The 23,955-nt window shown below is 51.7% G+C and overlaps 14 protein-coding genes across 14 annotated transcripts; 9 read left to right on the top strand and 5 right to left on the bottom strand.

Moving 5' to 3' along the window:
• Positions 1–75: 75 nt before the first annotated feature.
• On the top strand, positions 76–1,348 carry BD324DRAFT_653793 (NADP-dependent oxidoreductase domain-containing protein; the record flags this gene model as incomplete). Its single annotated transcript, XM_022018706.1, has 5 exons — positions 76–273; positions 329–511; positions 575–770; positions 825–971; positions 1,026–1,348. 5 exons carry the CDS (start codon positions 76–78, stop codon positions 1,346–1,348), a joined length of 1,047 nt encoding a protein of 348 aa, XP_021868038.1.
• Positions 1,349–1,601: 253 nt separating this feature from the next.
• BD324DRAFT_196737 (Squalene/phytoene synthase-domain-containing protein) lies at positions 1,602–4,358 on the top strand. Its single transcript, XM_022012155.1, has 7 exons — positions 1,602–1,758; positions 1,830–1,932; positions 1,978–2,007; positions 2,063–2,691; positions 2,732–2,812; positions 2,865–3,177; positions 3,224–4,358. Exons 1-7 carry the CDS (start codon positions 1,742–1,744, stop codon positions 4,277–4,279), a joined length of 2,229 nt encoding a protein of 742 aa, XP_021868037.1. The 5' UTR covers positions 1,602–1,741; the 3' UTR covers positions 4,280–4,358.
• Positions 4,359–4,470: 112 nt separating this feature from the next.
• Positions 4,471–6,291, top strand: BD324DRAFT_638412 (hypothetical protein). Its single transcript, XM_022017109.1, has 4 exons — positions 4,471–4,664; positions 4,811–5,375; positions 5,424–5,538; positions 5,590–6,291. The coding sequence occupies exons 1-4, from the start codon at positions 4,548–4,550 to the stop codon at positions 6,275–6,277; spliced, it is 1,485 nt and encodes a 494-aa protein (XP_021868036.1). The 5' UTR covers positions 4,471–4,547; the 3' UTR covers positions 6,278–6,291.
• Positions 6,292–6,961, bottom strand: BD324DRAFT_638410 (hypothetical protein). The gene is made up of 3 exons (XM_022017108.1): positions 6,789–6,961; positions 6,612–6,721; positions 6,292–6,497 (listed from the first exon to the last, which is right to left on the bottom strand). The coding sequence occupies exons 1-3, from the start codon at positions 6,789–6,791 to the stop codon at positions 6,392–6,394; spliced, it is 219 nt and encodes a 72-aa protein (XP_021868035.1). The 5' UTR covers positions 6,792–6,961; the 3' UTR covers positions 6,292–6,391.
• A 213-nt stretch (positions 6,962–7,174) lies between these two features.
• On the top strand, positions 7,175–10,098 carry BD324DRAFT_653791 (Rad17 cell cycle checkpoint protein-domain-containing protein; the record flags this gene model as incomplete). The annotated part of the gene is made up of 13 exons (XM_022018705.1): positions 7,175–7,291; positions 7,356–7,632; positions 7,680–7,723; positions 7,787–7,924; positions 7,977–8,109; positions 8,156–8,522; positions 8,571–8,873; positions 8,929–9,002; positions 9,050–9,180; positions 9,235–9,384; positions 9,432–9,517; positions 9,572–9,816; positions 9,866–10,098. The coding sequence occupies 13 exons, from the start codon at positions 7,175–7,177 to the stop codon at positions 10,096–10,098; spliced, it is 2,298 nt and encodes a 765-aa protein (XP_021868034.1).
• Positions 10,099–10,232: 134 nt separating this feature from the next.
• Positions 10,233–10,915, bottom strand: BD324DRAFT_584608 (putative peptidase; the record flags this gene model as incomplete). The annotated part of the gene is made up of 4 exons (XM_022013693.1): positions 10,233–10,355; positions 10,418–10,586; positions 10,650–10,762; positions 10,817–10,915. 4 exons carry the CDS (start codon positions 10,913–10,915, stop codon positions 10,233–10,235), a joined length of 504 nt encoding a protein of 167 aa, XP_021868033.1.
• Positions 10,916–11,452: 537 nt separating this feature from the next.
• BD324DRAFT_595116 (peptidase M24, structural domain-containing protein) lies at positions 11,453–13,459 on the top strand. The gene is made up of 12 exons (XM_022013841.1): positions 11,453–11,606; positions 11,659–11,712; positions 11,819–11,877; positions 11,935–12,060; positions 12,112–12,203; positions 12,259–12,435; positions 12,483–12,543; positions 12,595–12,821; positions 12,874–12,954; positions 13,002–13,035; positions 13,089–13,161; positions 13,201–13,459. Exons 1-12 carry the CDS (start codon positions 11,542–11,544, stop codon positions 13,379–13,381), a joined length of 1,230 nt encoding a protein of 409 aa, XP_021868032.1. The 5' UTR covers positions 11,453–11,541; the 3' UTR covers positions 13,382–13,459.
• BD324DRAFT_683928 (bola protein) lies at positions 13,460–14,049 on the bottom strand. The gene is made up of 3 exons (XM_022019202.1): positions 13,744–14,049; positions 13,562–13,689; positions 13,460–13,507 (listed from the first exon to the last, which is right to left on the bottom strand). Exons 1-3 carry the CDS (start codon positions 14,003–14,005, stop codon positions 13,481–13,483), a joined length of 417 nt encoding a protein of 138 aa, XP_021868031.1. The 5' UTR covers positions 14,006–14,049; the 3' UTR covers positions 13,460–13,480.
• A 65-nt stretch (positions 14,050–14,114) lies between these two features.
• BD324DRAFT_638366 (putative vesicle-mediated transport-related protein) lies at positions 14,115–17,340 on the top strand. The gene is made up of 13 exons (XM_022017107.1): positions 14,115–14,335; positions 14,389–14,514; positions 14,604–14,666; positions 14,713–14,789; positions 14,840–14,991; positions 15,043–15,114; positions 15,157–15,303; positions 15,352–15,566; positions 15,607–16,178; positions 16,219–16,347; positions 16,398–16,517; positions 16,567–16,617; positions 16,661–17,340. The coding sequence occupies exons 1-13, from the start codon at positions 14,314–14,316 to the stop codon at positions 17,042–17,044; spliced, it is 2,130 nt and encodes a 709-aa protein (XP_021868030.1). The 5' UTR covers positions 14,115–14,313; the 3' UTR covers positions 17,045–17,340.
• A 451-nt stretch (positions 17,341–17,791) lies between these two features.
• Positions 17,792–19,407, top strand: BD324DRAFT_584614 (triose-phosphate transporter family-domain-containing protein; the record flags this gene model as incomplete). Its single annotated transcript, XM_022013695.1, has 6 exons — positions 17,792–17,889; positions 17,952–18,140; positions 18,195–18,283; positions 18,321–18,756; positions 18,801–18,940; positions 18,989–19,407. The coding sequence occupies 6 exons, from the start codon at positions 17,792–17,794 to the stop codon at positions 19,405–19,407; spliced, it is 1,371 nt and encodes a 456-aa protein (XP_021868029.1).
• An 80-nt stretch (positions 19,408–19,487) lies between these two features.
• On the bottom strand, positions 19,488–19,901 carry BD324DRAFT_638360 (hypothetical protein). The gene is made up of 3 exons (XM_022017106.1): positions 19,763–19,901; positions 19,639–19,721; positions 19,488–19,597 (listed from the first exon to the last, which is right to left on the bottom strand). The coding sequence occupies exons 1-3, from the start codon at positions 19,832–19,834 to the stop codon at positions 19,516–19,518; spliced, it is 237 nt and encodes a 78-aa protein (XP_021868028.1). The 5' UTR covers positions 19,835–19,901; the 3' UTR covers positions 19,488–19,515.
• A 6-nt stretch (positions 19,902–19,907) lies between these two features.
• BD324DRAFT_638359 (ribosome recycling factor domain-containing protein) lies at positions 19,908–21,048 on the bottom strand. Its single transcript, XM_022017105.1, has 4 exons — positions 20,678–21,048; positions 20,511–20,629; positions 20,359–20,456; positions 19,908–20,300 (listed from the first exon to the last, which is right to left on the bottom strand). Exons 1-4 carry the CDS (start codon positions 21,018–21,020, stop codon positions 20,084–20,086), a joined length of 777 nt encoding a protein of 258 aa, XP_021868027.1. The 5' UTR covers positions 21,021–21,048; the 3' UTR covers positions 19,908–20,083.
• Positions 21,049–21,241: 193 nt separating this feature from the next.
• BD324DRAFT_653783 (hypothetical protein) lies at positions 21,242–22,464 on the top strand (the record flags this gene model as incomplete). The annotated part of the gene is made up of 3 exons (XM_022018704.1): positions 21,242–21,509; positions 21,566–21,863; positions 21,918–22,464. 3 exons carry the CDS (start codon positions 21,242–21,244, stop codon positions 22,462–22,464), a joined length of 1,113 nt encoding a protein of 370 aa, XP_021868026.1.
• Positions 22,465–22,783: 319 nt separating this feature from the next.
• On the top strand, positions 22,784–23,954 carry BD324DRAFT_196008 (hypothetical protein). Its single transcript, XM_022012152.1, has one exon. It carries the CDS (start codon positions 23,102–23,104, stop codon positions 23,723–23,725), a length of 624 nt encoding a protein of 207 aa, XP_021868025.1. The 5' UTR covers positions 22,784–23,101; the 3' UTR covers positions 23,726–23,954.
• The last annotated feature ends 1 nt before the right edge of the window (position 23,955 follows it).

Below are 23,955 nucleotides of genomic sequence, written 5' to 3'. Positions count from 1 at the left end.
CTTGAGTCCGGGGACGCTCTCGTCGTTCATCATTGCTTCATCTGTCAGACTAGAGTACAGGGAACCCTGACTAGCATGATGGAATACGTCAATCTAGGCAAGTCTGGTCTCAAGGTGAGTCACCTCGATGCCCTCCGCGTCACGCTCACCTCTCTTTGGGTCTCCAAACTTGTGTTGGGCTGCATGACATACGGCTCTGGCGGCGAATGGATGATCTCGGACCACGATGAGTCAATTCGACAGATCAAGTACGCGTACGACAAAGGTATCAACGTGAGTGTCATTCTGTGCTCCCTTGGAGCGCGACGTTCAAGTTCACACATTGAAGGCGTTTGATACCGCCAACACCTACTCTGCCGGAGAGAGTGAGGTGATACTGGGCAAATTCCTGAAGCAGCACAACATTCCCAGAGAAAGCGTGGTCATCCTCACGAAGACTTTCAACACGGATGGCAAGCTGGAAGATAAAGGTCCGGCCGGCTGGATCAATCAAAAAGGACTGAGTCGAAAGGTATGGCAGTGACTTTTCTTGCGCTACATTGTAACTATGGCTAAAGGACAATACTCTCTTTAGAGGATCTTCGCATCCGTTGACGACTCGCTCAAGAGGCTTCAACTGGACTATATTGACGTCCTCCAATGCCACCGGTTTGATCCGGAGACTCCCGTCGAAGAGACTATGCAGGCTCTGCATGACGTCGTCCAATCTGGCAAAGTCAGATACATTGGCATGAGCAGTTGTTGGGCGTGGCAGTTCCAGCTCATGCAGAGTAAGCTTGCCATCTGGCTAATACGCTGGACGTTGCTGAACCATGTGATCCTAGCTTACGCCATCCACAATCGGCTCACTCCGTTCATCTCTATGCAGAACCAACACAGTGCTCTGTATCGTGAAGAGGAGAGAGAAATGATGCCCATGCTCAAGCATTACGGTATCGGTGTCATCCCATGGGGACCTCTCGCCGCGGGATGTGAGTATGGGGACCCCTCTTCTTCCACACGACAGATGGCTGATGCATCCTCAGTGCTCTGTCGACCACCCCAAGAACGAAAGGCCACGCCTAGAGGAGACAAAGGTCTCCCCAACGATGGTCGAGGTACGTTCCCCTCGGAACTCGAAATCATTGCTCGTGTCGAAAAGGTCGCCAAGAATCGAGGTGTCCCTATGGCAGAAGTGGCCATTGCTTGGTCTCTTCAGTCCGAATGGGTCACGGCGCCTATCGTGGGAGTAAGATCGACGGAGCGCTTGGACGAGTTGATCAAGGGTTTGCAATGCAGACTCACGGAAGAGGAGATCAAGGAGATCGGAGAGCCTTATCAGCCGGTCAAGGTTAGAGGCCACAAGTAGGCGTACCACGAGGGTAGCGCCACAGGGAAGCCAAGAGATGGGGCAGCTTTGCAGTCAACATGAGTTTTGACGACGGTTCACGTATGCATCTGACGTCGATGGTTCGGGGAAGCCATTTCGAGCTCTATCCCAAGGCGTGAGTGATCATCTCAAAAGACCTTGAGGCAGCCGCGGACACCCGCGGGAGGGGATAGTCTGCCTGTTCGGAACCAACTTTCGATCCTGCCGAGAACGTGACCGAATCGGGATGGTTATTTTCGTCCACCTCCTGTTTATAGCGTCTATATCTCTGCACGCAGGCAGGCTTCACCGCTTGCTTCGCCGAGCTGGGGGTCCTCGGGTTAGCGAGAGTCACTAAAGACCTGGCTCAGCTTGGTAGGGAGCGGTTGCATCATGTTGTATCGACAAGTGTGAGTGCTACAATCGCTGGTAACTCAGTTCTCGGGCGACGTTGACCGTTCTTGATTATGTCCGTGTTCAGGCTATTGTACTTCCTGATACCTCCCATATTGGTCTTTGGTGCTCTGTATAGACCATTATTAGGCAGAAGGGATGTCATCAAGATCTTATGGCTGGCATTTATGGTGCGTTCATATTGAACATGCCGTCAGACCGCTGATGTAAAGCAGGCTACTCTCTGGACGACCCCTTGGGACAATGTAGGTCTCATAGCGTAGATACGCCAACCTCATCCAAGCTGATCAGCTTTCTCAGTGGATCATCTCACAAGCTGGATGGGACTATCCTCCAGATTCTATCTTGGGAAGGCTATGGCTCGTCCCATTTGAAGAGCATGCCTTCTTCATCCTCCAACCCATCTTCCTCATCCTCCTTCATGCCATCTGCACCCATCACCGACTCCTCCCGTTCGATTTTGACAGCTCCTCAAAATCCCCAGCTCTCATTAGAAGCTCTTCCAGATCCTCTATCAGCGGGCCATCATCTCCTCTTCGCACAATCTCATCACCGTCACTCAAATCAAGTCCGTCTCGCCAAATCTTGGAGGGAGATTACTTTGGTTCGCCGGCAAAGGGCGAGACAGTGGTCGAGAGGAGGTCATTACCTAGGCGAAGCTTGCAAACACTCCCGAGACGACCGATGCCGAGTCTGTTGTGGTTGGGCTTGTTCATTTTTGGCTTAAACTTAGTCGGTGAAGCTCATTTCGGGCTCTTGGAAAATCATCTTGGGTTGCTCGGCGTAGGACGGAGGGCGTTCTACCTCGGTTGGATCCTCGTTTGGATATCGCCTGTTATCGGGTTTCTGACCTGGCTGGGGGCCAGGCTGACGCAGAGCGCCTGGATTTCATGGATCATTGGTTCGGGATTCTTATGCGTTGTCGACACGTAAGTCGTAATCAATGGGAAAACCTGCTAACACCATAAGCATTGGGATTCGCTCTGGCGCCTGGTCGATCTCTCTAGAGACAAGCGTTGGCTTCGAGGTCGTCCGAGGACTGCCTCTCGAGTCAGTTGCGAAATGACCCCTTACGTAGAGCGGAAGCTGACGGACACTGCAGAGAATTCGTCTTCTTCCTACTCACATCATATCTTGTCATCCTGAGCTCATCTTTAATAACTCATCTCCACACTCTCCTCATCCTGTCACCATCATTACCGCCCTGTCCGCCCCTCAATCCCATATCACATATTACTCTTCTCGCAAGTGTCGCCTTGAGGGCCCCGCACATCGACATCAATGTACTGAACGGATTGAGAAACGCCGAGGAGACGCTTAAAAGGGGAAGCAAGAGCTTCAGCGTTGCCAAGTTGGCGTTCAGTAGGGAGATGCGCATAGGACTGGTCGCGATGTACTCTTGGTGTCGCGTCACGGTGAGCCAGGCGCAAATCGCCTTTCATTTGCTTACCTTTGTCTCAGGACAACCTCATAGATGATCCTATAATATCAGACACTGCACGCCATTCTGAAGATACCCTGCATCGAGCTCGAATTCATATCCTTGAATCACTACGGAAACATCTGGAAGCAACATACACGGCTCCATATCCCAATTCTATCAGTACATGCGACGGAATACTGGACACCCTTCCAAATCTTACTCAAGCCAATCGATCCGCATTTCGGTTGTTTTCAGCCATTATCCCTCGCCTCGTCCCGATTGATCCATTTTTGGAACTCTGCGACGGTTACGAGACAGACACGAGATTCGTCCCGGTTACAGACCTTGGCCCTGGCCCTAGCGTCAGTGCAGGCGAAGCGCAGGTCGTCGCTTCGAGTACGGCTCCGAGTCCGCTCAAAGCGAAGCTTGCGAGCCAGGATGTTGCGCATCTCGAGCGCTACCTGCCGATAAAGACAACAAAAGACCTCCTTGGGTACGCAGATGATGTAGCTGGATCAATCGCTGCAGCGATCTGTTACTTATCTTGGTCAATCCTTGATACACCGGCCAACCCCGCGCATTCACTCACACCCATTTCCGCTCATCTAGCCTGGTCAGATCGTATACATCGACCGCTCATGAGAGCAAAGACGGGCAATTCTCCGGAGCACGATGAACGCGTTTGGGTGGTAGAGAAATCTCGAGAAATGGGTCGTGCCCTTCAGCTAGTCAACATAGCTCGAGACATTGCCAAGGACGCCGTCATTGGCCGCGTCTACGTTCCCTTATCATCATTCGCCTCCGCGTCCGACCTTTTGGACGTGCTCTTCCCCCGTCGTACGGGACCATCTCCGAAATACGCTGCTTACTCGATGCCCCTTTTACATATGGCCGATCAGCTTCGAGCCTCGTCAGAAGGCGCCATTAACAAACTCCCACGGACGGCGAGAGGTGGTACGAGGGCCATGGCAGCATCTTATTTTGAGATCGGCACTGCCATACGTGCTCAGGACGGACATGTGGATGAACGAGGCGTGAAGGTTAGTAAGTGGAAGCGAGCGGGACAGGCAGCTCGAGCCATGTGGCTTGGCTGAGGTGACTCTTCTGGCTCGGTGCGGTAAATACCTGTCATAGATACTAGACTCTTCATAGTTGCATGAATACTCACGATCCGACGAATCATGGATATCATCTATCTGGACAGGCGCAGGATTCTAAAAAAATGTCGTGACGTGGAACATTTTGTTTACGATTTTGATCGGGTCGCGTCCATTGAACTTTCAACACTATACCGCAACTGACTAAGAGGCCATCACATCGGTGTAGGTCAGAGGGTGTCTGTAATGCCCTCAAGCAGGCAGTATGAGCAGTTCTAGAGTATCGACTCCTCATGGGGGCCTTGAGGCGCTGGTGGCCGCGGCCACAGCGGCAAATCAGGCCAACGAGAGGAGCAGACGAAAGCGAGGAGGGATCGATACAGTGAGTTGACTTTAGCTTTGTTGCCTTTCGTGACGGCGGGACGAAAGTGCAGGTGATCTGATTAATGTTGGGTGTGGTACAATTCTCTGAGCGAGCATGACTGGAGGCTTTCAACGTGCAGAAAATCGGCTGACCCTCTATCTCAGCCATCTGCAAATGATACGGTTCAAGCACTGGCTACCCTTCTCCAAGATCCTCTATTCACTCAGGCCCTAGCTGGGGTCCAAAGTAGCTTGAATCGTCAGCCATATGGCTCGGACAATCCGTATGACCCGCCGAATCTCGCTTCTGTGAACTACCAACCTGGTCTCACCGATACGCCATTCCAACAAACACGATCAGGTCGTATATCCAGACCACCTCTACAGCCCATCCCATTCCCGTTCCTACAACATCTCAGTGGACAGATCAATGGTGGTGGGATCTCAGCCAATGCCGGACTTTACGCTCAGCAATATGTCGACGGTTTCGTGCCGCAGAATGGAGTTCCGAACCTCGATCCTCAGTTCTGGTCACAGCCCCAAATGACGCTCTCTGGACCGTCAACACAGCCAGCCTCACTGTCTCCGGATCCAGCGGCTGGCGCTGAAATGAAAGACAATGCTCATGATCTACCTCAATGGCCTTTGCCTCCTTCCGGCCCCGGTGGGAGGAAGAAGATGCCAAAAGACGAAATGTTGGCAAGGCGGCGAGCCAGAAACAAGGAGTCCGGTGAGCGGAACTGAAGAGGGATTCAGACCAGAGCTGATGGAATTCCAGCACTCATGCATCGGAGGAAAAAGCAGGCTAAGCTGGAGGACATTGACAGCAAATTGAAAGAGCGAGAGGCGGCATACGATATATTAGACTCACACTGCCGAGCATTGGAGAAGCAGTGAGTGGATAGCTAATCTCTGACAGAAACAACCTTTCTGACCTGCTATAGAGTCCAAGAGCTCCAGCATATCATCCTGAATGCGGGACTTTCGCTACCGACTCCGTTCCATGCGAACTCATCGGCACCGCCTGCGCCAATATCCGTCAACGAGATGACTGCTGAATCCAATGAGCTTGCTCCCATCAATATGGGGATCATGTTCAACAAGGACACCCCGGCAGGCACGATCCAAACTCAAGCGATCAATCACGCCTCAGTTGGTTCTTCAGCCATGGACACGACATTGAATCCGTTCGACATGTTCTCCTTTCTGGACATGGATGGAGAAGACGATGCAGAGTTCATACCCCCGACATCCCCCCGCGATTCAGAGGACGGAGGTGGCGGCAATAGGACAGGCAAAGACAAGGGCAAGAGACGGCGCCATGGCGAGGATGAAGAGGATGACGATGACTTTGTGGACGATGATGTGGAAGATGAGGATCTCTTCCTGCCCATTGAAGATGTGCCTGTCCCACCTGCTGCTCAGATGGAGAGTGCGATGAGGAGTCTCGGAGTGGATAGTCAAGACGACTTGGCGAGACTGATCAATAAGATGGTGACTGCGGGCAAGGAGGGAATGACCAGCGAAATGGTAGACAAGTTGAAAGTCTTGATCTCACTCGTGGGACCTAATGGGACTTGGTCAACGACTGATCAACTCACCCCTGCGAGTCAGAATGCTGGCCAACCATGAATATATAGCATGCATGGGCTGTTCATGTCTCTGGTGTCGTGATGGCGAGCGGCGGATAGTGTCTGTACAGCTGTATCTCGGTGTGTCGAGGGCCTGTAAACCCCGACTTTCCCCTCATTTACCTATCAAAAACGTGAGAGCCATGGCTACACACGCTAGTGACACGTAGGGTGATAATCTTTCCCCTATCCGTGCGCATTTGAAGAAGACACCGAGGAAGCTACGAGCACATGTCAATCAGAGCGTGAAGAGACGGTCTCAATAACGACAGCGGTCTCTGAACCCAGTCGATGATTGACACCGCCTATGACTACCCAGACAACCTCCCACTTACCCATCCCTATTCCTGTCTACTAATCCAGGTGCAGCTCCACGTATATATGTGCATGTACATATCAGTAGGAGGAAGACCAATAGCAGTGACGCAAAGTTGAAGAGAGCAGACTGAGCATTGGAAGGCGGCTTGGTCAGCTTGCGTCGACTCATTCCATGGGGTTGTCCACCGACATACCATCTGAGCTGGAAGTTGGTAGGAAGTGACGAGTCACGTCTCCTCAAAATTGGTGATCTTTCCTCCTATGTGCTGGTATTCCTATGCTCTCGTGTGTATAACGTCACAGAGTCCCTGTAGCTCCAATCTTCGTTCTCCGCTGGCCGTTGTGCGCTGTGAGAGTTGTTGAAAATATCAGCAGGTCCAAAGGACTACTGACGACGGCCGCCGCGTAGACACGATGTCAGCGGTGGTCGCCGCCAGCGATCGAGCCGACAGATAGACGTGCACGCCAATGTTTTTGTGGAATTACTGACTTATCACTCCAGTACAGGATGAGCATGCGGCAGAAGTCAGGATTAGGAATCTGTCCAAACAGACCAAACCTGGGTTGAGGACTTTGAAAAATGCCTGGAGATGCGCGGTCCTCGAAAGGACCAAGCCCAAGCTCACCCTCGAGCTCCTCCAAGACTGTCAGCAAGATGGGTCCACCGCCTGCAAAGAAGATGGGAAGTTTGAGCTCGGTGAGTGGTCAGGGTCGTTCTACCAATTCCTTGGTCTCCTAAATGACCTCCCTATTGAACGTAGATTCAAGCGAAGCTCAACTTCTCCGCTCGACCAAGCACAGGCTCTACCACTATTCAAACGAAGAATGCAGAGGACAGAAAGAAGATGCCTCCGCCAACTCTCACTGCGAAAGCTGTACCGGTAGTCCCTTCCTCTAGCCGGGCACCTAACATTTCGTCGAAATCTGCTCCGTCGCTTGGGGCCAGCACGAAGGATAAAGGTCGTGCGAACGATAATCTTGAGATCATGGATGATGAGGATGAAGCCTTTGAAGCGACCATCAAAGCCCTCGACTCCAGTGAGGCTGCTGAGCCTTGGGGCCTCGTCTTTGCTAAAGGTGTCTAGCGTCAGGTATGATGTGGGCTGACCGGTACGCTCCCACAAACGAGGTGAGTGATTCCTCTCCGTTGTCACATATCCCTGGAGAGCGTCGCTGAACCCGTTTCACTCAGGTCGATCTCGCTCCCGGAAAAGCGCGCTTGAAAAAGGTCAAAGGGTGGCTCCACGAAGCGTTGTATGGTCATCCGCCAAACACAGCACCACAAGGCGAATCATTAGAACGGCTCAGAGACAAAGTCAGAAAGTATAGGGTGAGTCTAGATTTCAGACTCCTGGGTATACACCTTGATCTCTTTCGCTCAGCGAATACTGCTTCTCACCGGTCCGGCTGGAGCTGGGAAGACAACCTCCTTCAGAGTCATAGCACAAGAGATGGGTCTTGATGTGGTCGAATGGAACGAGGCGATTGAAGAGCGAAGTCTTGGAGGAGGTTTTGGTAAGTCCTGAAGCGCCTCGTGCTTGTACTGAACTGATGATGCTAGACCGCGAATCACCCGTCTACAAATTGACATCGTTCCTGTCTCGGAACTCATTCACGCCGCTCGCCATGACTCAAAGTTCTTCCCAAGCCTCGTCCTCACGTCCGAAGGCTCGCCCTCGCATCTTACTACTCTCCTCCATCCCGAATGTCTCCCATCTACCGACTAAAGAAGCGTTCCAAGCGGCTCTATTGTCTTTCTGTCAGTCTTACACGTCTAGCAGCTGTCCCCTGGTCATCATATACAGCTCTGTTGGGTCTAGTGGACGTGCCGAAGAGAGCTGGATGGACAGAGAGAGGGGCTCAACAGATGGAATCACCGAGATTCTCGGTAAAGACATGAGGGATGGCCCCTGGTCTACAGAGGTCGAGTGAGCTACCGTAGCCCACGCATATGTTTGTATTGACTTAATCCGCAGCTTTCTGCCGCTCGCTCCAAGTTTCGCTGTCAGAGCATTGAATAGGATTCTGCCACTGGCTGTGAAGAGCCCATCAGACCGACCGCCAGCCTCTGCGTTGCAACTCATTGCACTCACTTGCAATGGCGACCTCCGCTCAGCTGTCAACTCTCTCCAGCTACTCTGCTCCCGAGTGGCAAAGCAGGACGGGCGGAAACGGAAACGAGATGACGAGGAACTGAACAGCAAATCTAAAGCCAAAGGTCGAGGGAGTCAGGGCGGGAAGGGGGCAAAATTGGACCTCAGCGATCAGCTGAGAGCGGTGTAAGTTCGATGTCGATCGCGCGTTCCAGTGAGACTGATAGCGTTGGATTCCTAGGCTGGACGTAGTGTCTCGCAAAGAGCAGAGCTTGAACCTTTTTCACTCACTAGGCAAGATCTTCTACAACAAGCGTGAGTGCAGCTATGTGCTGCTTCCATTGTCTAACAATGTCTCATAGGTGTGACAGATCCCGGTATAGAGGAAGAGGACCGCGAGCTCTACTCTTTCGTTCGCGCGATGCCAGAGCCAGACGGGCTCCCGAGTCACCTGAAAGACTTTGAGAGGAGCAGATCTATGGTGCAGATTGAGGTGTGACCAACTCTTATTTGCTCGCCAAGATCATATCCTGATGAAGATGTCTAGGCATTCATACCGACCATCCCTGTCGATACTTCGTCGTTCGCTCTCTGGGTTCATCAATCACTACCTGCCTATTGTACCGACGTCGACCAGGTTGGCGCTGCCCTGGACGACTTGTGCTCAGCCGATGTAATGAGGACGGAGGAGGATATCGTGAAGCTACCTGCTCCGTTGCGCCATATCGACTGACCACATTGTAGTGGCAATCGAGCACACATGCCATCGCTTACGCTCTACATCTCACTATCCGAGGGGTTCAAATGGCCCTGCCGAGTCCGGTTCCTAGGTGAATTCTACCCTTCTACTCGCCATTGATAGTGGCTCACGGTTGCTGCCTCAGAAATCGTCAAAAGATTGTCAAACCGCAATTCTTCGAGTCTTATCGTCTCAGCAGGATCAACACTGACAAGCTGAACTATGGCGCTGCCTACTTGACCAAGAAGGCTATTGCAGCCAGTGCCAAGCTTGCCGGGGCGGGTGGCGCACCCTCAGTGGATGATCCTCCTTGGGGCGGAATGATACCGAAGGACGTCATAGCGACCGAGATGCTGCCGATGATGATCAAGATTCAATCAGCATCCAAGAGTATGCTGGAGTTCTTCCGTATACACACAGCTGATTGTGGCTCTCTTAGCCCCGCTGCTCCCTTCCGCAGTTCAATCTCTGGCCATGCCCCCATATGCGATGCTCACGATGGGAGAAATTGAGCTACGAGCCAACGAGGATATCTCGCAGGAGCTTAGCGAGCTGGCGGTCGGTGAAGAGGAGAGTGAGGTGGTCGATACCTCTGTCTGGGTCGACGAGTCGGACAATGCACCACAGGAGGATGATGCTCTTGCGGGAGACGATATCGAGAATTGGGATTGATTTGTATACTCGACATTGACACCGCATGAGACGACAAGGGACTTGATATGTGTGTATGCATCGGACGCATCGCCGTCAATGATTGTACTATGCTGATGTGAGCCGTGATGAGTATGTGCGACGCTAATTACTCTTCATTTCCCCTCATTGATAAGAACCCTATCTTCCGCTTTGCCATGACTATTCACGACTGCTCGAATACGTCTCATGGGCCAGACTATATGAGACACGCGAGCGTTGATCAGAGCCAGAGGTATCTACGTCCTCATCAGGACCGAACGCGGACAATGGCCGGGAGCCCGCCGCATCTACGACTCACTGGACCATACACATTGGAATCTCGGGTCTTCTCATTTGAATCACCTTCCACCCAACAGTGTCCTCGGGGTATACGGATAGGGTCTGACGATCCATCGGCTGGCTGCACCACATCTCCCTGAAGGGCTATGATACGTTTGGCAGTAAGCAGATATGGATCGTTCGGGGACCTAGAAGGAGCCGGTCAATCAGCTCATGCTTGACCTCGCAGACCTTGGAGCATCGTGGCATACCATAACGTCACGACTTGACCTCTGCGAAACCGCCTGAGGACGACGCTCCATTTCTCTAGTAGAACAGTGTCCTTATCCGAGGAGCCTCTCGTGTGTCCAGGATTGAAGGTAGGCTAATGATAACCCACGTTAATTCATCCCTTGGCAAAAGCAAAATGGTTGCTGACCTCCATCGACCCGCCCGTGATGGTCGCTATCGAGTATCCATATTTAGTGAAGCATATTCCAACGGGGATCCAGGCTAAGATACCGCTGATATCCATCATCAGTGACATGATTCCACTGCAAGCATGTAGAACGGCTCAACCCACAAAGCTTGACGAGGGGTGAGATTTCGAAAGAGTCTCGAGGTGTTCGGCCCCGAGGCCATTGAGCTATGTGAGTCGGCCCACTCAAGGCTGAAAGCTCGTTTGACTCCGAACACTTAGTGATCCGCTGCGTTCTCCTGCTGACCCGTCGCTCATGCGTTCCTCGGAATCCAAGTGGATCGTTGGAGATGTAGGAATCTAGACATCTTTGACCATTTTCCGATGTAGCGGCAACTGTTCGTGTGACGACCGTGGGAGACATAACAGACAGGATAGCCGCTATCCGCTTCTTAGCAGCGTAACACTAGGCTCAGCGTCCATGGCTGCCTGCGTGGCTTCAAAGTCCCTTACAAGGTCTCTCACTCGGTTCGAAGGCTCTCTTGTGCATGCAATAGTAGTATGCTGTTCACACCATGATGCCCAAGTTTTGTGCCCCTCAACCTTGAAATCGCCACTTTTGTCAATTCATAGAATTCGTCCATTTTTTGTGGTCAAGTTTCAGTCATACTCAGTCGCCTGACCACTTGCTGTCTTGACTGACACGGTCTTGCTGAGCATTCAGCTTGCCTCAAGTCCGGGACAGAATGATCAAGTGTGCAGGATGTCAAGAGAAAGAAGCCTCAAGGTTGGAATGTCCAAAGTGTAAAAAGTGAGAGTCCACTGGTGTGCTTCGCATATAGGCTGACGTTTGGTCGTTGCAGGTTAGGCATTGCAGGGTCTTTCTTCTGTACTCAGGATTGCTTCAAGAAGTATTGTGAGTGGCTGTCATCTACCAGATTGAGTGTGAGGCTGATCTTGTTCCTTGTCAGGGGTAAGCGTTGTAGCTCAGACCAGACATCATTTTGGCTGATAATTGTCGGAGAACGACCACAAAGTCATACATGATATCATAAACATCGCCGCGAAGGCAGAGGAGGAGAGTGAGTGGCATACGGTGTCTTTGAAGTGATTCAGCAACCTGACCTCTGGTGGCTTAGAGAGCGCCACTATCCCACCCAACATGCGCAACTACGCCTTCACAGGTACCATTCGACCTGTCTACCCTTTGTCCCCTTACCGTGAAGTTCCAAAACACATTCAAAGGCCAGATTATGCGGATGATCGTGAGGCTGAGGTCTCTTTTGGAGCGCTTATGCTGATCACTCCTCGTATAGCTCGCGGCGTATCGGCTTGTGAGATGGCGGAGAGGCGGACAATCCAGGTCTGCACACCGCAGGAGATTGAAGGAATTCGTAAAGTCTGCAGAGTGGGTCGATCCCAGCGATAACTAAGGTCTGAACTGATTTCACGTTCGTTTACAGCTGTCCCGGGATGTGCTGGATATCATCGCTTCTCACGTCAGACCTGGAATCACGACCGACGAATTGGACAGAATATGCCACGAAGAGTGCATCAAGCGAGATGCGTATCCTAGTCCATTGAACTATAACCGATTCCCGAAGAGCGTCTGCACGAGTATCAACGAGGTCATCTGTCACGTATGTCCAAATTTGGGCGATCGGTGATCGTCGCTGACCTCAAGCAGGGTATTCCGGATCAACGTCCACTGGTGGAAGGCGATATCATCAATCTCGATGTGTCTCTGTGTGGGTAGACTTGGGGACGGAAAAAGGAATTTTGACTCACTTTGGACGTAGATCATGGAGGTTTCCACGGGGATGTCAACGGGACATATCCCGTTGGTAAAGTCGACGAGGAATCAGCGGAACTGATGGCAACCACGAAACGGAGTATGGAAGCTGCCATTGCGATCTGCAAACCTGGCGTCGCGTACAGAGACATTGGAAATAAAATTGAGGAGATCATCAAGCCAAAAGGCTACGGGATTGTCAGGCGGTATACAGGGCACGGTATACATCATCTGGTGAGCTAGATCGTCCCGAGGTTCTCGATTTCCGCTGACGATAAGCTTCAAGTTCCATTGCTTGCCGAATATTGCTCATTATGGCGGCAGTAAGACACCGGGGAAGATGGAAGTTGGACACGTATTTACGATCGTGAGTGATGTGAACGCCAGGAATGAGGCAGTGTCTGATTCGAGCAGGAACCAATGATCAATCTTGGGACTGAGAACCTGAGTGAGCTGAGACTGGGACAACGACGAGCATTTCGTCTGATATGCAAACTCTAGCCCACTGGAAGGACGACTGGACAGCCGTCACTCTAGACGGCAGACGCTCAGCCCAATTCGAGGAGACCATCTTGTGAGGCAAAAAAAGCGGGCGGTACCTGATGCCTTGCAGAATTACTGAGAATGGGGCCGAGATCCTGACGAGATACTCAAAGAACAAGAAAAAGAAGAAGAAGACTGCCGGAGGCCAAGCAGCAAACGGTGTGGCTGATGGAGACGATACACCGGAAGGAGCTGCGACACCCACAGCCGCCCAAGCTGCTCAAGGTGTAGAGAGCCTTAAAGTCGAGTAAACCACCAAAGGGAGGAGGAAGTATCTTTGAGTCAGTCGTACCATTGATCATCCAAGATCCTAGATGTACAAGATGCACCCTGCTATATCGCTGTCCGATCTACTCGCCTGGTGGAGACGTCCGTAGCTGTTGATGAGTCAGAATCGGCTTGCTATTGGTCAAATGCCGAGGGGAACTCACTGAGACCCCATGCATCCCCTCAATCTCCTCTTTAATAGCGTTCTGGACGGCTTTGTGTTGTTTCACTTTGGTCATGCCGACAAACTTTTCAGACTCAATATCAATGTTGAAGAATGATCCGCATCCTCCTTTAAAACTAGCCTCAGAAAGGTCGTCCCTGGTCATTTGGAATGTGGATTCACCTGATGTATCTTGTATCCCCAACCGAGTAGGATTAAATTCCTTTCTCAGCTTTTCCTCCATACGCTTCTCGACGTGTTCGCCCGATAGAGCTCCAGCTCTCCGTGAAGACGTATCGGAGAAAGCGCGAGAACCGATAGTCGGGCGAGAGGCGGAAGAGGAACTGGCTGATGGGGCAGCGAGGTAGATTTGGCGCGACGAGCTTGAAGTGGGTCGAGCTATCCAAGCTCTCGCTATAAGTCTGCTCTTACTTATGGACATCATTGTGGACGCCTGGCAGCCTGCCGCTCGCTGTTATGACAGGCGTCGATCGGGTATCCTGCTGCTTTGAACATTTCGTATGAAGCCCGGAAATTTGATTCCGTTCACCCACGGGCGCGCGGACACTCGTTGACCTCATTCGCCCGCCCGCGATAGATCACTGTTGAGCTCGGTCGAGTACTTGCTTGAGAGAGCCATTTGGAGTAAGATCTTGAATCTTTGAAGGCAGACGACACCTGTGCTCTGGGGCTTTTTGAGCTTCTGAGATATCACAAGATCTGGCCCGCACATCCCTGGCTTAGTCCTGCGTCATGGCCGACGCAAAGCTATTCAGTAAGTATTCTACTTGCAGAATTGATAGACCCGTCGCTGAGGCCCTCTTGTAGCTCGAGGGCGGACAGAGGAGCTCCGTGATGAGCTTCGTCAATCTGGTGACAGGCGGGACAAGGGATTTTTGAGGAAGAAGACGGCCTTAAAGAAGATTGTAGCTAACATGACCATGGGGAATGATAGTGAGTCGGCGGCAGTCGCAGGCGAACTTCCCTTCTCCGCGATGTCGATCCTGGCATCAAGTAGACTTTATGCTCACCTCACATTTCAGTGTCGAGCTTGTTCCCGGATATGATCCAGTGTATGCAAATTCAAGTCCTAGAGATCAAGAAAAGTGAGTGTCCGCCATGTGCCCTAAGTCCAAGTTGATGATCTGCCAGTGGTGTATCTATATTTGGTCAACTACGGGCGAGCGAGACCCGAACAAGTCCAAGGAGCTATCGGCGGTTTTTTATCTGTAAGGCTCCTCATACAAGGCAAAGCTCTAGTCACTGATCCATCCTGAAGGACTGTAATGACCGTAATCCGTTGATCCGTGGACTGGCAATACGGACAATGTCCTCCATACCTTTACCACATATCGTTCAGGCATTGGCGGATCCTCTGAGACACGGACTACAGGATCAAGATCCGTACGTCAGGAAGACGTCGGCAATTGCGTGAGTCGAGTGACCGCTCTGTAGCTGTGCGTTGTACTCAAGCTCGAGCAGGGTTGCCAAATTGTACTCGTCGGACCATGGAAGGCGTTTAGTCGAGCATGAAGGATATGTGGCTATGCTGAGGTACGCGAAACTTTGATTCTGTCTGCTAATGACTCTCCGCAGGGATCTACTAGCGGATCACAATCCTACAGTAGTAGCCAATGCCGTTTCCGCTCTGGTGGAGATATCTGATAGAAGTACCGATATTTCTCTGCGTCTGAATGCGACTGTAGCCGGAAAGCTTGTTGCTGCGCTGGGCGAGTGCTCAGAGTGAGTTGAAGAAGGCTTCACGTCCACACCCGTCTGATACCCGATCAGATGGGGTCAAATCTACATCTTGGACTCTCTCTTGTCCTTTGTTCCTCAATCTCACATGGACGCGGAACAGCTCGCAGAGCGGATCTCTGTCCGCTTACAGCACGCCAACTCTGCTGTCGTTTTGACGACCATCAAAGTCTGCCTCTACCTGATGAATTACATGGAAGATGAAACGTTGATTCGGGCCCTTGAGCGCAAGATGGGACCACCATTAGGTGAGCCAGTTGAATCAATGGTGTGTATTGACCTGCAAAGTCACTCTACTCTCTTCTGGATCCGAGGTCCAGTATGTCGGTCTGCGAAATATACTCCTCATCATCCAACGACGGCCCGCAATCCTCCAAAACGAGGTCAAAGTCTTCTTCTGCAAATACAATGACCCGATTTACGTCAAGCTGGCCAAACTCGAGATCATGTACCGACTGACGCGGGATGAAAACGTTTCCGAGGTCCTCGCCGAGCTTAAAGAGTACGCGACTGAAGTCGACGTGGATTTTGTTCGGAAAGCCGTCAGATCCATCGGCCGATTGGCAATCAAGATTTCCTCAGCGTCCGACCAGTGTATACAGACACTTCTGAACTTGATGCAGACCAAGATCAGCTATGTTGTCCAAGAAGCCATCGTCGTCATTAAGGACATCTTCAGACGGTATCCCAACCAATATGAAAGTGTCATTGGGACCTTGTGCGAAAACCTAGACGCCCTGGACGAGCCGGAAGCCAAAGCGGCAATGATATGGATCGTTGGTCAGTATGCCGATAGGATCGAGAATAGTGATGAGCTGCTGGAAGACTTTTGTTTCAGCTTCAGAGAAGAGCCGCCAGAGGTGTGTTGACGTAGCTTTAAGTGTACTGATGATCCCTCAGGTGCAACTGGCCTTGTTGACGGCGACTGTCAAACTCTTCCTTCATCGACCGACTGCTGCTCAGGAGCTGCTGCCGAAAGTCCTCAAGCTGGCGACCGAGGAAGCTGACAATCCGGATCTGCGTGATCGAGTGAGCCGAGTGTGCAAAGAGCTTGGAGATCATGCTGATGGGTATCTCAGGGATTTATGTACTGGCGTCTATTGACTTCCAATCCAACGGCGGCGAGGGAAGTTGTGCTGTGCGACAAACCTCCGATCTCTACAGAGACTGACAGGATGGATAAGGGCATGTTGGACCAGGTAGGCGCACCAAGCAGAGGGGCGAAACATTGGAGCTCACACCGCACAGCTGCTGCTACACACGGGCACACTTGGAAGTATCTACCACAAAAACCCAAATGTCAGCGTCACAACACAGCCTTCCTGTACTGACCCCGCTGCAGACTTTTATTCGCACTGCCAAACCCAAATATTTGCCAGACTCTCCAGCGTTAAACGCTTCGTCCAGGCGTCACCGTATATCACCGCAAGGCATGGGCGTCAGTACATTGCGTCCAAGCTCCTCCGTACCGAAGATCCCTCAGCGTCAATCGACGGTGCCTGCTTCGCCTCAAGCTACTCGGTCTGTCTCTCAAGCAGCAGCACCAGATGTCAGTCCGCCGGAACGAAAAGGCACGATGGACACGGAGGATGACGATAATTTGGCGGATCCCTATGGGCAGCTTGGGGATCTCGAATTTGGAAGTGGGTCCGGGGGAGGAATGGGAGGAGGGTACGAGACGGATGCGCCAAGACCTAGGGGAGCGGAAGAGGATTTATTGTTCTAGCGAAAAGGTTTGCTAGATGGATGCCACCAGACGGGATAGGGTATCTCATGTATAGGCGTCTTGCTGACCTGGTGTAGTCATGAATTGTGTTCAGCGTATCCTGTCCAAGATTCTGACATTCAGTTTCATGCCATGCACTGGCAACCGAATGGCCTCTGTGGACTATGCACGAAGTCGACGAGCCTGCACGGCAGTCCGTAGCTCCCAACGCCAGACAGATTCTACTCCGGGTGGCATGCTCGCGGCGCCCGTTTGCTTAATTTTTAGAGCCAAAAAAGGTCTCAGGCATGCTCACCACACCGTTCATCTCCTCTGACAATCAACGTCAGTTCTCGTTCCATGGCTCGGTGGACGTGAAGACCAGACACGCTGATCATCAGGTATACCACACAAAGGTTCGGACTGCGCTCGACACGTGACGTTCCATCTGTTCATAGCTAGATCATGGATGGAGTTCACACTCAATCGGCTGGCCCTTCCCGCTCCCGGGCTCAGTCCACATCCACAACTCTACCTGCATCCACAGACTACCTGAATGGCAAAGGTGCATCTGTACACAATGGTCGACAAAAGGTGCGACTTTCCGATGTTGGTGATGAATCAGATCCTCCAGAGTACTCTGATGATCCATCCTGGCGAAAACACGTTGCTACTGGACCATCTAAAGGGTCTAGAACATCTTTCGAGAATGATGCGTATGGTGACGGTGCTTCGGGTCATCAGATAGGAATGAACAGAGACGTGTCTATGGATAGGAGTGATGCGGCGTCCATAGCGACTGTGGATCAGAAGAAAGCACTGTGGTGGAGGGATGTCTTGATAACGGGCTTGTTCATCGCCTCGTGGTATGTCCGCTGGTGTTTCCCCCACGAATGATCGTTGCAAGAGACTGACGTGTCAAACACAGGTACGGCTTTGCAACCCTCTTATCCTTGTACAACAAGTGGATGTTCACACCGAAATACTACAACTTTCCATACCCTCTGTTCGTCACGACTTGTCATTTCTTCATCCAATTTTTACTGGCCGCGGCCATCCTCAATATCTGGCCAAAGCGCTTCAAGCCCGTTGAACGACCGACACGCAAAGATTATGTGTGGGTGTGACCTTTGCTGAGTTGACGACTTCTGCTCATTGCTTGTCGGCACAGGTCAAAGATTTTCCCAGCGGCTCTGAGTACAGGTGGAGATATCGGCCTCTCCAATCTCAGTCTCAAGATTATTACCCTGAGTCTGTATAGTGAGTACTGCTCCCCGCCTCCATTCCTGACCCCTAGCTATGGCCAAATCCTCCACCCTCCTCTTCGTCCTTTTCTTCGCCTTTGTCTTTCAGATTGAGAAACCTTCAGTCCGACTCGTCGCAGTCATCTTTCTCATCTCTTTCGGTGTGTTCCTCATGGTATTCAATACCACCTCCGTTTCTATCCCCGGCCTCGTCATGGTCTTTTCAGCCTCTGCGTTGGCAGGTCTGAGGTGGGCATTGACCGAATTGGTCATGCACAAGAAGTCTATGGGTTTAGGCAACCCGTTCGCTACCCTGTACTGGCTCGCTCCGCTCATGGCTCTATCCCTTGGCATCGTCAGTATGGGAGCAGAAGGCTGGTTCAAGGTCTTGGGGAGCGAACATTTGCAGGGGACCAAGGCGATCTTCACTATCGGTGTCATCGTCTTTCCGGGATTCCTTGCTTTCGCCATGGTCTCCAGCGAATTTTTGTGAGTCTACACATCGGCGGTAAAAATACTGACGCGGCTTAAAGCATCATACACCGAGCGGGGTCAGTTCCTCTGTCAATCGCGGGTATCTTCAAGGAAGTCACGACCATCACTATCTCGGCGCTGGTATTTGGTGACGAATTGACAGAGCTCAATATGATTGGTGTCGCTATCACAGTCTGTGGTGGGTATAACGTGTCAAATGCGAGGCGAAATCGCTGATTGTTATCAGGAATCTGTGTCTACACATATCACAAATACCAGCGATCCATGAAGCAGACTGTCTCACTCGACTCGCGTGGTCAGCCTGTGGGATCGCCAGGTCATTCCGGCGAGAGTGGATCTGCCTACGCGCACGACTCTGAGCACCAGCCGTTGACGACGACTTCGCCATCTGGGTACACCAGAGTCCAGTTGCATCCCGTGCGGACTCCGCGGTCTTCAGAGACCAGAGATGAGCGGACGCAGCGACTCAGAGACGACTTTGAGGGTTGGAATGATCGAGAGGATTGGAGCGACGATGAGCATGAGGGATCAACTGGGGAAGCTGGTGAAGATGAAGTGGCGAGATTGAGAGCGGAACGGGACGGTAAAGTTGTAGATGACGTTCAACCTGCAGGTTGGGGACCTTGGTGGGATCAGAAGATGTGATCCGAGAAAGGACCATTTAGATTAGATTGACTTATACGCATTCACCCAAGGATCTTCTGCATGATCTCACGACTGGCTTTACATCTGGCGAGCTTCTCATGGGCCCTATTATGCTCTGTGATGCTTGTTACGGTGGTGCGACTTGCCTGGAAGACCGAAGAGGTGACGGACACGAGTGCCAAAGGAAGGCCTGAGTACCGTCAGGAATGATCCTGGTCCACCAGGCTTTACTTATTGGCTGTTGCACCCATCGCGTGCAATTCTGCCTTTGCTTCAGTCCTTCCGGCATGAGTGGTTCGAGGATTGTTGATGGCCTGTGTTCGAAGTCAGCGTCCAAAGCATATGTTTTCCTTACACTTCGCAGACCGCGGATCCGATTCTGTCGGTGAGAAGTATGCGTGTGAGATCGTTTGTGGCTTCCAAACATGGTGGCAGGTAGCGATCAGTCAAGTTGGGAATATGAGATCGACAGTAGACAACAAGAAGGACAGATGTCGAATGGGAAAGACAGTCCATCTCGATGGCCAACTACATATATGTATGGTTTCCTCAGCACTGACGACCTCATGCACTCAATGACGACATGACACACTTGTTCGCCATCCAAGCGAGCGCTTCGAACGTTCAGGTACAATCAACGAACAGAAGACGTCATAGAATACATTGACAGCCTCGCTTAGACCTTTTCAAAGGCTTTCTTTGCAGCATTCAGACTATCTGTCAATTGACCTCCAAAGTCATTGGCAAGCTTCTCTACATCATCTGCACCAGGTTCTTTACGTCCGCCTAGGTTGTTGATACCGTCGGATCTAGCCTTACGGACTTGATTCTTGGCGGTTTCAATTATTTGGGCGAGTTGACGCAGAATCTCTTGACGTTGCTCGTGGGTCGGCCTGGCAAAGGGTCGGTGAGTCAGAGTTTTATGTATGGCTGCAGCTCCTGGTGACCCACCTGCTGACTGGTATCTTGAGGGAAGTTTCACTCATACGAAGAGGGGATACACCGGGGAGATTCGCTGCCTTGATGGCAGACTCTACGCCTTTCATAGACTGGTAGTGACCGCATAAGCTATCAGACAAAATGGCCAGATGCTTCGAGCTCACAGTTGAGTCCCATACGTCCACCCACAGCGCTCCTTGACGCACGGTCACAGAGGCCACAGTATTTAAGTGATGTGATCCCTCACTTTCGGAGGTGGTCACACGGACATTATCCAGCAATGCTGCATACATCAGTGTGTCTTGCATGATAAGGCCACTGAGACACTCACAAGGCGACAGCTTTCCACTGACTCGTTCGACACCTTCATACACTTGAGCCTTTGCCCAATCCGTAGCCTTTTGCATACGTTCTTTGGCTTTGGACAAGACGGTCTCAAGGTCATCAACTGGCGCAGCTTCGTACCGATGACCTTCTGGGTTCTCTTCAATCTCCGAGGCCACCTGGTTCTTGGCCTCTTTGTGTGCCTTCTTCACAGCTGCAGCTTTGGACTTTTTGAAGCTAGGCGGAGTAGACGAAAAGGATCGCAGAGGCGGAAGGCGCGCCAGCCGTGAGGGGCCAGCAACCGCATTGCGTGAGAGATTCATAGTTCCCCGAAGTAGCGAATGTGCCATCTTGAATGTGTCCGGTATAGATTAGGACACTCAATGTTGACCAACAAGCTCAATCAGACCGGCCGGAGTCGTCGTCGGAATTTCGGTCAGGTCACGTGAAATGTCAAGCCAAGCCAATAATTACGGCATCACTGAAATTTTGGTTGTACAGACCGTGTCAAATGCCTCGACAAGCTGATTTGTGTCTTGACTGACTGTCTGTACAGCAGCAACCGCCTTATATGACCAGGATCACCTCGTTCAACTTGCCGAAGAAGACTTTCGTGTCTTCTAGGGCTGAAGAGACTGGCGATTCTACCGCTGGACCGTCAAATATCAAGGCTCAACTGCAAGGTCCAGGCGCCGATCAGCCAAAGAAGAAGTCTAAGCGGAGAGGGCGTCGAGGCAAGGAGGATGTAGCCGTAACGCAACATGATTCCGCATCATCTGGGTCAAAACCGAGTGTATCGCAAGGAGGAGCAGGATGGAAGCGAGATCGATCGATAGCGAGTGAGTCCGCTTTGCTCCCTCACACTTACACATGATCTCTGCTGACCTTATCTCAGAACGTGCACGCTTCGCCGCTGAACGAGCGGAAGAACGTCGGTTGAATCGTCAGAAACAGAAGAACTCATCGACGACTTGCTTCGCCTGCCGATCAGTCGGACATACTGCCAGGGACTGTCCGAACATCTTACTGGCGACGGAAGGGCCTCAAGGGACTGCGGAGCTGTTGGGAGATATTTCCGCGAAGGTTGATTCTGAGACTAAGGCTGGGGGAAGTGTATCGGACGGAGGAACCAAGGGCTTGAAGCGGAAGAAGGGTAAACTCGGGGCAGATCTGGTCGGCAATCGATGCTACAGGTGAGAATCCCCCTCTTTTCCCGCATCCGGACCCGTCTTAACCTCCTCCCCCAGATGTGACTCTACAGGTCACTCCCTCAGTTTATGTCCCGAACCGATGGATTTGGAAAATCCCACACCGTTCGCAACGTGCTACATATGTCTCGGTCGAGGTCACCTATCGTCGCTCTGTCCCAATAACGCCGGGAAAGGAATCTACGTCAATGGCGGATCGTGCAAGGTTTGTGGATCGACCGATCATCGGGCGAAAGATTGTCCAGATGCTCCTGTCAAGGATAGCGAGTCCAGCGGAGATACAAGGCGGGGAGGACCGAAGACGAACAGGGATTTGGTGATCGGTGTTCAGGGCGGACCTGACGAAGATGATTGGATGGTACAGAGCCGGGTGCAAGGGCCTAGTCAAACTGGTGACAAGAGCAAAGGATCTTCCTGGCCGAAAGCCAAGCCGACAAACCCCCATTCGTCTCGTGCTGCGCTCCAGGACATTAAGCGGGATCAATTGCAGGACCTTTCGGACCCGATCGAACCGGCGCCGGGACCGACAACGACCGCTAGTCCTGCACGGCCGGTCAAATCCAAAGTAAAGGTTGTCAAGTTCTGATACCTCGTGTACTCCGGTCAGAGTGGCCTGTGGCTTTATCCCCGTGATTGTTGGCGGTCTTTTTTTCAGGGATTTCGTGACCTTGTCATGCTCTACAGATACCTTTCACTGCCAATTGCAAGAATTGCGGCATCCTTCCGCACTCATGTCCAACAGCAGCGTGAAACGCGTCGACATTGCCGCCGATTCGAGCTAGGGGGCCACCCCAGAAGACTCCGATGTTCAATCGTATCCCTTGATCAGCGATCCGATGGTCAAATGTTCATGCTTCATCAGCATGGACAAAGGATGGCATAGACGGGTCACGGAGAGGCAGATAGCAGACAGTTTCACGCGATAGCCCATTACAACCTTTACCACCCACAGATCGCTCTGGCCCTTCCGTTTTCCAATGATACATAAGTGCAGACTCTTACGAGCTGCGTCATGCCTCCTTTATCCATTTAGCCTCCTTTCTCGCTCGTCTCCTGCTATAGCAGAGGAAAATTACGAGCGCGGAGTTAGTATCTGGATAGTCGATAAAGCTATATAAACTTCATACATTCTGATTGCCCCAGCGCTAACAAAAACGGATATTTTTGCGCCTTCTAATACAGACCCTACACACTGCCACAGCTTCGTCGATTGTTCCATCACAATGTCCATCCCAGCCCCAACCGAGACACGACACTTCACAGTGGATTGGAATACCATACTATCGTGGCAGACGGGGACCTGGGGGGATGGGTCCGACTGTGTCTCTATAGTCTATCCCATCACTTACCTGGGCGACTCACAATTTCAGAAAATGAAGGACGATCAAGCAATGAACGAAACATCAGTCTCTCACAACACATGTCCAGGATACGGCTGGGAGGAGCAGATGCTTAATTCGGCGCCAACGTCACAAGGTAATGAATCGCAATATCTTGCGGACAATCATGGCGTGATGAGTCCCTTGTTTTCCGTGTCACATCAGAATGACTTTGATCCCGCAACGGAATGTTCTCACCAGGCCCACAGGCGGATCGATGCTATCGAGAGCAACCTATATGACTTGTTCGAAAAAGGTGCTCTCGCAGGGTCAAGCGAATTGGAGCACTACTTCTCCAATAAGAAGGGGACGTCATCTCACTCCAAACCCAGAAAAGATAGACGAGTAAATCGACCCATCCTGACTTGTCAGAGCTGCCGGAATAGCAAGCTCAAGTGCGACAAGGGAAGACCCTGCGATACCTGCTCAAGGCTCGGCAAGCGGTGTCAATATGCCTCCACGTCGTGATCGGGGGATCTGCTTGATCCGATCGGACTTCATGCCCGACGGAGATCGTATCGCTTGTAGCCGGTATTTCGGTCTCAGGGGGTATGTTAAACAGTGATATTCCCGAACAGTAGGTCGGTAGAGAGGCACAAAGAAGGGAGGCGACAACCCCTTTTCTTCGGGAACGTGTGTCCTACTTTGCTCTTCTGCCGACACCTTCCTCCCATGCATTGCCAGCAAGCTGTCCATGA

This window comes from Kockovaella imperatae (genome assembly GCF_002102565.1).
Source record: "Kockovaella imperatae strain NRRL Y-17943 chromosome Unknown BD324scaffold_17, whole genome shotgun sequence".
NCBI classification, from domain to species: Eukaryota; Fungi; Basidiomycota; class Tremellomycetes; order Tremellales; family Cuniculitremaceae; genus Kockovaella; species Kockovaella imperatae.
Note: the sequence above shows the minus strand (reverse complement) of the source record. Positions and strands in the feature narration are given on the sequence as shown.

Excerpts from the sequence above, each read along its gene's own strand:
- BD324DRAFT_683928 (XM_022019202.1), bottom strand. The coding sequence starts at position 14,005 with ATGATGTCCATAAGTAAGAGCAGACTTATAGCGAGAGCTTGGATAGCT. Across the intron at positions 13,690-13,743 it reads GGGGATACAAGATACATCAG|GAGGATGCGGATCATTCTTC; the intron begins GTGAATCCACAT and ends CTAGTTTTAAAG. Across the intron at positions 13,508-13,561 it reads AGGGGATGCATGGGGTCTCA|CTACGGACGTCTCCACCAGG; the intron begins GTGAGTTCCCCT and ends ACTCATCAACAG.
- BD324DRAFT_638359 (XM_022017105.1), bottom strand. The coding sequence starts at position 21,020 with ATGGCACATTCGCTACTTCGGGGAACTATGAATCTCTCACGCAATGCG. Across the intron at positions 20,630-20,677 it reads CAGTGGAAAGCTGTCGCCTT|CATTGCTGGATAATGTCCGT; the intron begins GTGAGTGTCTCA and ends TGATGTATGCAG. Across the intron at positions 20,457-20,510 it reads TGGACGTATGGGACTCAACT|TCTATGAAAGGCGTAGAGTC; the intron begins GTGAGCTCGAAG and ends GGTCACTACCAG.
- BD324DRAFT_638410 (XM_022017108.1), bottom strand. Across the intron at positions 6,498-6,611 it reads GTAGACAGGAATAGGGATGG|CTTCCTCGGTGTCTTCTTCA; the intron begins GTAAGTGGGAGG and ends ATGTGCTCGTAG.
- BD324DRAFT_196008 (XM_022012152.1), top strand. The coding sequence starts at position 23,102 with ATGTCCATCCCAGCCCCAACCGAGACACGACACTTCACAGTGGATTGG.
- BD324DRAFT_638412 (XM_022017109.1), top strand. The coding sequence starts at position 4,548 with ATGAGCAGTTCTAGAGTATCGACTCCTCATGGGGGCCTTGAGGCGCTG. Across the intron at positions 5,376-5,423 it reads AGCCAGAAACAAGGAGTCCG|CACTCATGCATCGGAGGAAA; the intron begins GTGAGCGGAACT and ends ATGGAATTCCAG. Across the intron at positions 5,539-5,589 it reads TGCCGAGCATTGGAGAAGCA|AGTCCAAGAGCTCCAGCATA; the intron begins GTGAGTGGATAG and ends GACCTGCTATAG.
- BD324DRAFT_638360 (XM_022017106.1), bottom strand. The coding sequence starts at position 19,834 with ATGTTTGGAAGCCACAAACGATCTCACACGCATACTTCTCACCGACAG. Across the intron at positions 19,722-19,762 it reads GGATCCGCGGTCTGCGAAGT|GCCATCAACAATCCTCGAAC; the intron begins GTAAGGAAAACA and ends CTTCGAACACAG. Across the intron at positions 19,598-19,638 it reads ATGGGTGCAACAGCCAATAA|GCCTTCCTTTGGCACTCGTG; the intron begins GTAAAGCCTGGT and ends GACGGTACTCAG.
- BD324DRAFT_595116 (XM_022013841.1), top strand. The coding sequence starts at position 11,542 with ATGATCAAGTGTGCAGGATGTCAAGAGAAAGAAGCCTCAAGGTTGGAA. Across the intron at positions 12,955-13,001 it reads TTGGACACGTATTTACGATC|GAACCAATGATCAATCTTGG; the intron begins GTGAGTGATGTG and ends TGATTCGAGCAG. Across the intron at positions 13,162-13,200 it reads CAATTCGAGGAGACCATCTT|AATTACTGAGAATGGGGCCG; the intron begins GTGAGGCAAAAA and ends GATGCCTTGCAG.
- BD324DRAFT_196737 (XM_022012155.1), top strand. Across the intron at positions 1,933-1,977 it reads TCTTATGGCTGGCATTTATG|GCTACTCTCTGGACGACCCC; the intron begins GTGCGTTCATAT and ends GATGTAAAGCAG. Across the intron at positions 2,008-2,062 it reads GGACGACCCCTTGGGACAAT|TGGATCATCTCACAAGCTGG; the intron begins GTAGGTCTCATA and ends CAGCTTTCTCAG.
- BD324DRAFT_638366 (XM_022017107.1), top strand. The coding sequence starts at position 14,314 with ATGGCCGACGCAAAGCTATTCA. Across the intron at positions 14,790-14,839 it reads CTATCGGCGGTTTTTTATCT|GACTGTAATGACCGTAATCC; the intron begins GTAAGGCTCCTC and ends TCCATCCTGAAG. Across the intron at positions 16,179-16,218 it reads TCAGAGAAGAGCCGCCAGAG|GTGCAACTGGCCTTGTTGAC; the intron begins GTGTGTTGACGT and ends ATGATCCCTCAG.